General features: G+C 32.3%; 1 protein-coding gene and 2 non-coding genes across 3 annotated transcripts; 1 reads left to right on the top strand and 2 right to left on the bottom strand.

The window, feature by feature from the left end:
• On the bottom strand, positions 1–82 carry TRNAS-CGA (transfer RNA serine (anticodon CGA)). Its single transcript has one exon. It is a non-coding gene; the product is annotated as a tRNA-Ser (tRNA).
• A 2,662-nt stretch (positions 83–2,744) lies between these two features.
• TRNAS-UGA (transfer RNA serine (anticodon UGA)) lies at positions 2,745–2,826 on the bottom strand. Its single transcript has one exon. It is a non-coding gene; the product is annotated as a tRNA-Ser (tRNA).
• Positions 2,827–8,569: 5,743 nt separating this feature from the next.
• Positions 8,570–12,117, top strand: LOC143530692 (protein NUCLEAR FUSION DEFECTIVE 4-like). Its single transcript, XM_077026160.1, has 3 exons — positions 8,570–9,006; positions 10,093–11,015; positions 11,493–12,117. Exons 1-3 carry the CDS (start codon positions 8,671–8,673, stop codon positions 11,959–11,961), a joined length of 1,728 nt encoding a protein of 575 aa, XP_076882275.1. The 5' UTR covers positions 8,570–8,670; the 3' UTR covers positions 11,962–12,117.
• The last annotated feature ends 1,692 nt before the right edge of the window (positions 12,118–13,809 follow it).

Here is a 13,809-nt window from a genome sequence, read left to right as displayed (position 1 = left end):
CGTTAACAGCAGGATTCGAACCTGCGCAGGCAAAGCCCAACAGATTTCGAGTCTGTCTCCTTAACCACTCGGACATATCGACTTGTTCTTTTAAATCTTAAAATAGCTTTATAAATCATGGTCTAGATAATGCTAAACTGTTGGTGGATTTTTATGGCCAAATTAACTATGAATTAGTATTATTTTCGTACCATATTAAACCGGTTTGAGTTTTGGTTTTCTCGTAACAAATTAAATCGAAGTTGGATTAAATGGTTTGAATCGGTTAAAGGTCTTCGAAAGTACATACTTTTATTGCCTGCGACCTTTTAAACCATTCAACGCTACAAAGTTAGATTATGACTATTTGTTCCAGTGGCGTAGCCACACTTTGAGGTCGGGGGTCCTCCGTCCCCTGTGAAATTTTTTTTTCTAGTATATATGTGTTAAAATCCCGACCGACCCCTGTATAATTTTGACCCCGACCCCTGTGTGATTTCAAGGACGGCACAATGACCCTGTTGGGATTTCGAGAACAACCTTATGAAATTTGAGACCAACCCCAATATTTTTTATTTGACATATTTACAAGTTTAATTATATAAATGTATATAAATAATATACCAACTAAATTTGAGTTTAGTAGGAAATAATTAAAATACAAGTTTAAGCTCAAATGCTCAATTTATAAGCACAAGTCTCAAACTCCCAACTTAATCTGCATTTAAGCTAATTAAAAAAAAGGAGTATGATGGCGGAAGTAATAGATCATGTAAATTTAATGGATTAAGTGTTTTAATCTAAAAAAATGTTTCAGCTATACATTATTTTGCTCACTTCATTTGTATTGGTGTATTGTTTATTCGTTAATTGAAGTTACCTCTCATATTATTATTACTCATTGCAACCGTATGCGTTGAAATTTGCTTTTCGGCGATGGAGTACGTGAAGTCCAATTTGCGTAATCATATGGTGATGAGAGTTTGAACGATGAGTTTATTTATTTCATTAATAAACAACATGCTTATAAATGTCAAACTAGATGATGTTTTGGTTATATTTCAGATAATGAAAGCCCGCGTATAACAAAGCTAGATATATTGTTCAATAATTATGCATTTATAATAAAGTTTCTCGTACTTTTCTTTTGTTATATAATTCTTTGTTTGATTATCATTTTTTTCTATATATATGACCTACGCAATTCGGCCCGACCCGATGGTCCAACCGGACAAAAAAAAATTATATAGCGATGATTAATTATGTACAGATAAAAAAAATTTCCGACTCCTGTGAGAAAATTTTCTGGATCCGCCACTGATATGTTCTACTCACGATTACCGTGTTAGTTATATATTAAAACATTGGACAATAACGTTTACGGGTTTAAATGCTTATATTTATTTAAAAACGCTTACAACTTACACTACATGCATTGCCAGGAAGAAAGAGAATTGCAGGATAAGATAATAAATTATGAAGGTTTTGCAACATGGATTTTAAAAAGGAGTTGCTATTGATTTGAGACAATTAATATTTGTTAATTTGGTACTGCCAAGTGATGCTGGTGTTTAGGCCTGTAAAAAAAACGAACCAACATGAACGTATAACTGAACAATTTTTTTTTGTTCATCTTCGTTCATTAAGAAAATAGATATGTTCGTGTTCGTTTGTTTAAAAGCAAAACAAACAGTTCACGAACGTAGACGAACACGGAAACATAAACATAAACAAACTTAAATGAACATAATGAACAAACATAAACGAACATAATTTAGCATTAATGAACACAAACGAATAAGTAGAATACATCGCAAATTATCTAAAAACAACTGATCCAAGTCTATAGCATGGTTATTCACCTTGTTATATATAACTAACACGTTAATCGTGAGTAGTTATATTTAAATAATATACTAGTTTTTATTCTCGTATTACGGGGGTTGTTTTATATTGTTTGTTCTAATAGTTATTTATTTTTTGAATTTATATTTTTTTTATTGTATGAAAGTTAATAATATACTTATGGTTTGAAATTGTTTCACAAGTAAATGAGATGTTATAACCCAGTTTAAAAGCTATATGGTTTTGATGAGACGCAAGACTCGTTTATTTTTTTTATTATAAAATTAGTTTTTTTAATTATAAATAATATTTCTGAAAGTTAATAATATACTTATGGTTTGATGAGACCTAAGACCCGTTTATTTTTTTACTATAAAATTGTTTTTTTAATTTAAATAATATATATCTTTTTTAAAGATATTGATTTTTAGTATATCCTATTTTATAAGATTTTTACATCAATAACTTGGTGAGAATAATTTTTTATTTAATGAGATGTTATAACCCGTTTAAGGAATATCTGGGTTTGGTAAGACCCATACCCATGAATTCGGGTCAAATGCATGAGAAGCCTCCATTTAAAAATCAAGCAAATCTGATGACTCCAAAAAAAGGGAACGACCACATCGCAACACGTAGGATTTTTATGTTTTCGTTTATATATATTATAGATAACTACTTATATAAATGTTCATATTTTTATAAATATAACTACTTATATATTTATTAAAATTTTAACAAACAAACATAAACGAACTTGAAAGGAACCAAACGACCAAACATAAATGGACGTTCACGAACATAAATGAACGAACAAAAGTGTGTCGTGTTCATGTTAATTCATTAAATAAATGAATAAGTTCACAAACAGTTAATAAAGGTTCGTTTACAAGCGTGCTGTTGAAAAAAAAATAGTAAACCGTCGACAGCAGGGTTCGAACCTGCGCGGGCGAAGCCCAACAGATTTCAAGTCTGTCTCCTTAACCACTCGGACATATCGACCTTGATGTCGATTCTTATGTATTATTTTCTTAAAGTATGCTCCGGACTCCTCTTTTAAAGGCTGCAATCGCGAGTAATTGTGAGTTCAAGTCTCATGGTTGTAAAAAATGTGTAATTTATGAGTATAGTTAAAGAGTCTGAATAATCATTCAAAACTTTTTTTTGTGACCGCGAGTAGGTTGGATCCAAAGAAAAAAAATTCTTCGGTCCATCATTGTTTACATACAGTTAATTTTGTTTAATTGTTAGATGAATAATGCAAATACGAATTGAGTTGATTTATTTGTTTTATAAGTGATTGAATACATAAAAAGGTTTCAGTTATGTTAATATTAGGGGGTGTTTGGCCTAGCTTTTTTAACCAAGCTTATAGCTTTTTTTTACAAAATAAGCTTTACTTGGTATTTGGCTTAGCTTTTTTAAGCTTATGCTTATAAGCTTATATAAGCTCATTTGAAGAAGCTTATTTGAAGATGGGTTTTTAGCTATTTGATAGAAGCTTATTTGTTTAAGGGTTTAAATTACTCATTTGTCCTCATATTACATATTTAATGAATAATTAAGCATCTTAACATTTGGATTGTGTTAGCTTTACGCCTTTGATCCTGTTATTCTGTTAATATGCAAGCCCAAACTAAATCAGTTTCGTAAGGAACAGAAACAAATTTAAATATTATGATTTTTAAATTTTTTCGTGTGTTTATGTTAGTTTATTTATTTGCATAACTAAAACGAAGGGGAAGACACATGCTAGCATAAAAAAATCTTTTTGATATACAAATTTTTATATTTAGGTTTAAGTGTGTATAAGGTTAAATATTTTCTTTTGTGTTAGTTACATCTTTTCATAAAAAAACACTTGTCAACAACCAACATGTCGATTGTTGACTGTGATTAGGGACGTAAACGAGCCGAGCCGCGCCGCTAGTGAGCTACTCAGGCTCCAATTGATAAAAAGCTCGAAACAAGCCGAGTTTTTTTGAGCTTGAGCCGTGTATGGGAAACTTGTTTAGGCTTGTCAAGACTTGTGTATTTTTAAAGTTTTAAGCTCTTTTGGACTTCTATGCATTAGTTGTACACGACACAACATAATTTGAGCAAAGCTTTGGCTCGTTTAAAGTACAACACTAGTTCTAGCCGAGCTTAAGCTCGTTTAAGGGACTTCTCAAAATATATAAAAACAATTAAAAACGTATAAATAATAAAAGAGCCGAGCCCAGACTTGAATAAACAAGTCACGAGCTGAGCTCGATCTTTAGAAAAGGAGCTCGAAGCCAATGGTGGGCCTACACTATGAGTAGCGTGGCTAGGCAACCCATGTGAAAAAAACTAGTAGTATATATGTGTTAAAAATTTTGATCGACCTCTGTGAAATTTTGACACCGACCTACATGAAATTTCAAGACCGGCTATAATAAAAATAAATTTACATATTTACATTTAGAATTATATAAATGTATATCGATCATTCATACTAAATTTGAGTTTAATAGAAACAAATTTAAGCTCAAATGCACGAATTTATACTCATTTTTTAAGTCCAGACCCAAAACTATCAACTTAATCTACGTTAACCTATTAAGAAAGGTTATAATAATGCAAGTAATATGCCGGGCGAGTCTAACGAGTTAAGAGCTTTAATCTTAACATATTGTTTCAACTTTATATATACATTTTTGTTGCTAACCAACTTCATTTGCATTGATGTATCCTTTATTGAATTTAGCTCTCGTATAACCCACCGCAACCACATGCGTTGAAAATGTTTTCCGGTGATGAAGTACGTGAAGTAAGATTTGCGTAATCAAATGGGTTATTAGAATTTAAACAATAGTTGTATTTGTTTTATTGATAAACACTTGCGTATGAGTGTCAGACTAAATGATATATTTGTTAGATTTCAAAAAATGAAAACCCATAGAGAACAATTTTAGATAAATGACATTTTAGTTATGCATTTCTAATGAAGTTTCATGTACTTTTTTTATATTATTTTGTTTGATTTTTTTTTTCAATATGACCGACCCGACTGGAACGAGTTAAGAGCTTTAATCTTAACATATTGTTTCAACTTTATATATACATTTTTGTTGCTAACCAACTTCATTTGCATTGATGTATCCTTTATTGAATTTAGCTCTCGTATAACCCACCGCAACCACATGCGTTGAAAATGTTTTCCGGTGATGAAGTACGTGAAGTAAGATTTGCGTAATCAAATGGGTTATTAGAATTTAAACAATAGTTGTATTTGTTTTATTGATAAACACTTGCGTATGAGTGTCAGACTAAATGATATATTTGTTAGATTTCAAAAAATGAAAACCCATAGAGAACAATTTTAGATAAATGACATTTTAGTTATGCATTTCTAATGAAGTTTCATGTACTTTTTTTATATTATTTTGTTTGATTTTTTTTTTCAATATGACCGACCCGACTGGAACGACCCAACCGGATTAAAAATAATTATATACTGATTACGCGACCCGAATGGCAGAACCAGAATCAGAAAAAAGCTTATATAGCGATATTCAACTGAATACTGACCAAATTTTCCGACACCTATGAGAAAAAGTTATATAAGTCCGTCACTGCTCAAAACGAGCCAAGCCAATTAAGCTCATGCTTAGTCACGCACGGGCTTGGCTCGACTTGCTTACACCCCTATAGTTGTGATCATAGTGACCAATTTATTTAATTTATTTACAAGTTTGTTTTATACAAAACCTAAGAAATTGAAGTATGTGTTCAAAGTCCAAACTTGACGTTACATGAAGCTTATGAAGTGATATAACTTAATTTGACACGTTATGGGTCCTTATGAAGTGATATAAGTCTATAACTTAATTTGACACGTTATGGGTCCATTTGGGCCATTGCTTATAAATGGGCTGAACAAACCTTGACCCATACCTGTAAATCTGTAATTAACAGTTTTACACATAATTAATATTGTAAAAAGAAAGCTGTTTCTATAACAATAATACACAACTACCAACTAATGGTTTAATTAAAAAAATTGCATCCTCTCAAATTTGATAACAACTTAAATATCATGTATCTATTAACGTCATACTGCTACAAGATTTTGCAAACTTGCCAAGTTAAAACGTCGATTGGGCTTTTAGTGTGGAAGTCGAAAGAAAATCATATTTTGTTTTTAGTGGAAGCATCGAAATGTTGAGGAACGAATAAAGACAAGGAATCCTAAGTGGAGTCTTCGGATGAGAATCAAGAATCCTGCATGGTACTTGATTGAATCAGTGCATAGTAAACAATTTACCCTTCTAAAACAAAAAAGCCTTGTACAAACTCTCTCGAAAATTAAACGGGATTCCAAACAAACTAATTTACTTGTCTCACTACAACAAGAACACACAACGTACAAGAAAGTCTATAGAAATCCCATCTCATAACACCAAAATTACTGACAGACTACATTTTTCATAAAAGTTATGTAACACGCACATCATGCTTATGACCCGAGATGTCTTCCCGTCACCTCAATAGTACTAGCATAAAAGCCCTTGGTCCACTACACTACTAGTGGCCTCAATATTAGTCCCATGCACCATTAATATATATTTCACGTGTTCAATACTTGTTAGGTACGATTTAACGAGGTAGGTTGTGTTGAATGTTGATGATTTAGATATTTGGTTATGAATGAATGTGCATGGTATGGTAATCTAGCTACATGATAACGTATAAACTACTAGCCCTAGTATAAGCTCAATAAATCAAAGTCGTTATAGTACGTTTATTAATCGTTAAAATTACATATATAATCAACAACAAACAATTTTTTTTTATTTTATAATCAATCGGTGTTTCAACTTTAATTTTAATTTAGAAAACTAATTTAACACGTTAAACCGATTTTTTTATTTTGTCATCAGAAGCTATTTCAACGTTAGTTTAGAAAACTAATTTAACACGACAAACCGAAACTTTTAAATAGATAATTAAGCAAACCAAAAAATTGTTCCTCTTCTTACATAAATTTGGTCATGTGTCAATTGTCAAGCAATGACATAATTGACATTAAAAGCTAGACACCAAACTTTCTAAACATAAAGATAAAAAGATTTATTTTTTTAGAAACAATTTAATTTAATTCAATATTTTATTTTAACTTATGCATTTTGTACCTACCACCTCGCATTTCGTACCTACTCAAGATCAACTTTGAGACCAAGTGTTAGGTAAGCCTTGAGAGACTCATGGAGGATCATGGCTGCTGATATATTTTTGGAAGTTTAATAATTAATATAAATAGTATATGAAGAATATAATTAATAATAATTATATAATGACCCAATAGATGTAGGCTTTCAATAAAATATAATCTGTCACATGGGCATTCGATTAAAGAAGTCATCATACAAGAACACCCGCAATTATAGATGTAAAGAAAAATTAATATTATTTTTAGCAATGGCAAACACGTTAAAGGTTAACATATACTAGTATAGTTTGATCATAAATGGGTTTAGTTAATTCGATTATTTAAAAAGACTGTTTAATTAACTCGGTTAATCAAGACTTTAGAGTTTAGACTAATGCTAATTTCAATCATTTTTTTATATTCAGTTAGAAAGAAGTGTTTATAAACCAAAAAAACATATTCAAACCGAAATAACTTAACCGGACCCGGATTTATTCATTTTAGAATTTTAAATAATTTATATTGGTCTAAAATATAGTCTAACTGAAATATTTAACATAGTTGTATAGTAATTAGTTAGTTATTAACTAACTAAAAGATTTAGGCCTAATTTTATTATTTTTGGTCAACTTATATTCTTCATCCTAAAAATCACGTTTAAATGGTAAAGCTGAAAAACAAAAACCAAACCAAAAACTGAACAAACAGAATCAAACTGTTTTAAAAAACTCGAAAACTAGCATTTCGGTTTTTAGTTCTAGCCCAAAACGGAACCAAAACCGATTCTTCCATAGCCCTTTGATGAAATAAAATAAAAACAATCTTCTTTAATTTATAATAGAATTAGTAAATTACACCAGTTAAGAATTTGTAAAAAATATTTTAAAAATTTTATGACATGTAGTACATTACATTAAAAGACAACTTTTCTATTTTAATGTGGATCACATGTACTATATTATTTTAACATGGGTTTTAAAATATTAGCTTTCACTTAAGCAACTACCAAACGATCACAATAAAGTGTTAGGCAAACGGGCAATAAATTGCGTCACAACTTCCTTTTGAATAGCAATGTCAATTCTATCAAAAACGAAGCTTTGAGACCTAGGAGCCGAAGATGTCCCGTGTACGACATGATGAACCCTATTCAAAAAATTCAGTCTCTGGGCCAGAAAACCAAATGTATCAAAATCAAATAGGAGAAAGGCATGTTGATTCTCTAAACAAGCTTTCTCGTGTTTAACAACTTTGTCCGATTCAGCCTTCAACGCAGCCTGATCTACAACAAACCCACGGTCCTGAGCCCAACACGAGGAGACACTTCTGTAAGATCCATACAGGCGTGTTCCCTCTGCCCATCCGAATACAAGAATATCAGCTGGTCGTAAAGTAGACCTTCTCCAAAAGGATCCTTGAGAAAGTTATCATGAGTTAAATTTTGTTTTTCTTCAAAATCCAGGATAATATAAATCAAAAAAATATAATAATAAATAATAGTCAAATAAATACTAGTCAACCTATTTCCTATACCATCTTTTTCAAACACCACAAATTGCATAAACAAGACAACCCAACACAACTTCTTACATTCAACTCAAAGATCCATTAAAGCTTCAACCTTGATGCAACCTTGATCACATCTTTTAGTTTTAAAACTTAAACATACAAACATGATCACAATACCAGAAAAAGCTAAGGCTTTTGTGAACAACAGATGGCTAGTGTTTGTAGCATCTATGTGGGTCCAGTCTTGTTCTGGTATTGGGTACATGTATGGCAGCATATCACCAGTGATCAAGAGTACCATGGGTTATAACCAAAGGCAGATAGCAATATTAGGTGTGGCTAAAGATATTGGTGATGCTATTGGGTTCATTGCTGGTAGTTTGTGTGAAGTGGCTCCCATTTGGGTGGTCTTGTTTATTGGTGTGGCTCAAAACTTTTTTGGTTATGGTCTTGTTTGGTTAACTGTTAATCAAACTTTGCCTCAGTTGCCTTTGTGGGTGGTTAGTTTTTTATTATTATTATTATTATTATTATTATTATTATTTCACACACACAGAAAGTCAAATGGTCAAAGGGTCAAATTCAAATGTTTTGAACTTTTGATTGATGAGATTTGTTGGATGCTATTTGATTAACATACTTATGTTTTGTATTTTTGTTATTTGGTTTCCTAGGATCATTTTATTGGACAACATATGACCACTTTTGACTTTTATATGACAAATAATGTTGGTTTGGTTCGGTTTGGGGCTAAAACTGAATTAAAAGCCGAAATTTCTGTTTTTAAGTTTTTGAAAACCGTTCGGCGTTGGTTTTGATTTGGATTCGGTTTTGGCTGTTAGGCTTGAAAATTTTGGGTCGAAAATTTAAGTTGGCTAATAAAATGAACTTGAGTCTACATCTCTTTGTTGGTTAATAATTGCAAACAAATTTTACCAAAAATATATTTACTAGATATAAATCTTGAACTTTGAAAGTACCAAATAATTAACTAGATAAAGTCCCAGGTTTGACTATATGAAAATCAAAAAGTTCTAACTCTTTTTGTAGGGGGTGTGTATGGGTTGGTTCAGTTTAGTTTTGGGCTAAAACATAACTAAAAACCGAAATGTCGGTTTTGACTTTTTAAAAACCGTTCGGTTCCAATTTTGTCATTTGTGGTAAAATTTATTGGGTCGAAAAAAAAAGTTGTGCAAAAATAATGAATTAGAGCTTTTTTTTTTTTTTAAATGTTAATTAATACTTGATTGTTATACAATTGAGCTAAACCATTTGGGTTAAACTACATACAAAACTGTTATAAGTTACATGAAATTGAAACAAAAAATGAAAATCTGTAAGTTCTGTTTGGTTTTTCACTTTTAGTTACCAGAAAAACCGAAACCACACCGCAGTTTTTACAAAAACATAACACTAAACTGTCAGTTTTTTTATATTAGTTAGGTTATTTCAGTTTCGGATCGGTTTATTCGGTTTCGGCTTCGTTTTTCAGTTTAATGCACACTAAAATCCATGTACATTTCCTATGTTTACCATGTTATATGTTCCAATGTTTACCATGTTATATGTTCCAATGTTAATTGCAGCTATGTGTTTGCATATTTGTGGGAACAAATGGAGAAACCTACTTCAACACCGGAGCACTAGTCTCCGGTGTCCAAAACTTCCCAAAAAGCCGCGGTCCAGTAGTCGGAATCCTCAAAGGCTTCGCAGGCTTAAGCGGAGCGATAATAACCCAAATCTACACCATGTTCAACTTCCCAGATGAAGCCTCCATAATATTCGTAGTAGCCGTGGGCCCCACGATCGTGATCACCGCGGTCATGTTCCTCATTCGACCCGTTGGTGGCCACAAACAAGCCAGACAATCCGATAACACGAGCTTCTTAGCTCTTTACGGCGTTTGCCTCATTCTTGCAGCGTATCTTTTAGCAGTATTGATACTACAAGACTTGGTAAAGTTAAACCAAACTGTACTTACTACACTAACCATCGGGCTTGTGATCCTCGTGTTATTACCCGTTGTAATACCCGTGACATTAGTGTTTTTTACCCATGAGCACGAAAGCCTGCTTAGTAATAATAATAATAATAACGAACAAGGGTTTGTTGAGCATCTTAAAACCGAGGTTATATTAAGTGAAGTGGAGGATGAGACGTCGGCTTTGGTTGATTCGCTTTCGGGTGAAGAGCGTGAGAAACGGATAGCGCATTTGCAAGCAAGGCTCGTGCAGGCTGCAGCGGACGGGGCGGTGAAAGTTAAGAAGAAAAGGGGGCCGAGGAGAGGGGAGGATTTTACTTTGATGCAAGTGTTGGTGAAGGCGGATTTTTTGCTTATGTTTTTTTCGCTTGTGTTGGCTTCGGGTTCGGGTTTGACGATTATTGATAATCTGGGTCAGATGTGTCAATCTTTGGGGTATGACAAGCCGCATATTTTCGTGTCGATGATTAGCATATGGAACTTTCTTGGTCGTGTTGCTGGCGGGTACTTCTCCGAGCTTGTTGTAAGGTGCGTTTGTGGGCACGTTTGGGTTGTGCGTGGGTCGTTTTTGGGCTTAAACCGAACCAAAACCAAAATTTCGGATCTTGGGTTTTGAAAACTGTAAATTTCTTGGTTTTCGATTTGGGTTTGGGTTCGGTTTTTTTTTTTTACTGTTTGGGCTTGAAATATTTGGGTAAAATGAAAATATTGATTTTGGGCTAAATCTTTTTTATTAATTAATGGTTATTTTGTGACACATTTGGGTCTAAAATATTTAAGTAAAACAATATATTAAATTTTCATAAATTACTTAACATTTAAAATATAAAACGAAAATCCATAAATTCGGTTTTTCGGTGTTAATTACATCCAAAACCGGAATCGAACAGAAAATTAAGTTTTTCGAAAACATAAAACTAAACCATCGTTTTTTGAGCTCGGTTTGAGCACCTAAATAAGTTTATTTTTTAAATAATATAATATTTTGAACTATTTGGGCAACAGGAAGTATGCATACCCTAGGCCAGTAGCAATGGCTGCAGTTCAAGTAGTGATGTCTTGTTCACTTTTCTACTACGCCATCGGTGCACCAGGCGCAATCTACATTGTCTCAGTCGTAATGGGGTCATGTTACGGGGCCCACTGGGCCATCGTGCCATCTGCAGCCTCAGAACTGTTCGGGCTCAAGAGTTTCGGTGCACTTTACAACTTTCTCACACTTGCTAGCCCCGCCGGTTCATTAATCTTCTCGGGCGTCATTGCTAGTGGCATTTATGACTACGAAGCCAAGATTCAAAACGCTTCAAACCCGCTCACAGACAGTGATGCACTCACGTGCTATGGAACCATATGCTATTCGATCACTTGTGGGATTTTATCGGTTCTTTGTCTCATCGCGTTTTTCTTGAGTATGATTGTTGTCTATAGGACTAAAAGAGTCTATGCACAACTTTATGGGAGCCAAAGAAGTTAGCATCATAATTCATACATGTTAGGCTTAATGTATTGATTTGATATGAATTAAGACATTTAGTATTGATTCTTTTGTATACTTGTATGACGTGCTACAAATATAGTGCATTGTACAAATTTTATTTGTGGGATGAATTGTATTAAATCTTATAGTGAGAATAATTGAATGTTTTTTTTAGTGTATGTAGTATTCCACGTGAATATTTAAGAATTATTCAAATGATTTCCAAATTCATCATATGCATTTATGGCTTATAACAATGCATGTGTGACATTCATTGCTTAACTATGACTCATACAACTTGATTTTAGCATTAAAACCATGTGTCCATGTGCAATAGGTCATTCATATCTAGTTATTCAAGTCAACAGTTGTTATTAACCATTCATTTATAAGACCGAGCGTACTCCGGCTAAGTTATGGACTTTTGCCCACTACGTCACTTTTTGTAAAACTCTTCATTGATGACAAGGATGTCACATGACGCAAATGTCCAAATGTGAAGAGTGTTGACTACACATGGTCTAAGGGAAGATCTTATCAATGCATATGCTTTTATAATTATTTATTGAAATTTGTCTGTGTTTTATACATAGAAATTGTAAGTTTCATATTTCCGAAATGCAGGGGCAGACCCAAGTATTTTGTTCACTGTTCACTTTTTTTGGTATTAAATACTAACGCGTCTACCAACATGCCTTCAAAGTTTTTGGATGTGTCCATTCGGGTCACATAAAATGAATATTAAAGTATAATGTCATTTGAAAATGAAAAAAAAAATATTTTATAGTTGTTCTTTACAAGTTTTTAACTTTTAAAAACGATCTATTACGTCATTGATTAAAACATTTTTAAGTTTTTTCCTATGTAACAACTGCAAATTGCAAAAGGGTCAAAATTAGGCTCAAACTCTCAGATCTTATTTCCTGTTTTGGGCTCTTGATTCTTATAAAACTAAAGATTTTTTTAGTAGGCTTTTTTTAAACAAAGATTTGGGCTTTGGTAATTGGTGGTGTCAATCAGTCAATGTGTCACTGATTCATGATTTCCCTTCACTAAAATGTTTTTCTAATCTATAATTTAACTAAAAAACATATATATTTCTTTAAATATTATTTACCTTTTAAAAACCCTTAATTTTTTTCTTTATTTTACTCACAAACACTTATCAACAATACATAAATATAAAGAGGTTGAATATAAACATCTAAATATAGAGGTGTGCTTTAGTTTTTTATAATATTTTTCTTTGTTATGTAAAATTCAGTGTAATGGTGTTTTAATTGTTATTTTATTTGTAATGTTTCTCTCTATATCTATATTATATTAAAAATACGAATTAGAAACTCCAATGTGAATACTTTAAAAACGTCCCATGATGCCATTCACAAAGAAGAAAATGATGGGGGGGGGGGGGTGTTTAAATTTAGAATTGATTGAATACAACGTAAGGGGTTTTTTTCTATTTACTTTTAATCGACCCATTCTTTTCCCTTTAAAAAAAAGGTTTGGATCCGTCACTACGTCAAAAAAACATGTACTTTACATGATGGGTTTCACTAACACGGATTGTAAATTTTGTATACCAAGGCCAGTAAGATGTAAGCCACTAACGATTATGAAAATAAAACTTGTTTCCGACGTATTTTTTTGTAGTAAAGGTAAAAGAAAAATAACCAAGGCAACAGCATTCTTGTTACTCCAGATACTTTAAGAATTTATAATAGTTTTAGGTGTATTGATTTTTATTAATCTTAATTATCATATTTTAGTCGCTGCCAATTTTAACCAAGGAATTGAGTACTGGCAGTCTCAACTTTTAATGTATGTGTTCTCAACCCCTTCTTT

The sequence above is a fragment of the Bidens hawaiensis genome, unplaced genomic scaffold (genome assembly GCF_021521415.1).
Source record: "Bidens hawaiensis isolate Kalapana, Puna unplaced genomic scaffold, B.hawaiensis_p1.1 tig00008970_1, whole genome shotgun sequence".
NCBI lineage: Eukaryota > Viridiplantae > Streptophyta > Magnoliopsida > Asterales > Asteraceae > Bidens > Bidens hawaiensis.
This window is presented reverse-complemented; position numbering and strand designations above follow the sequence as displayed.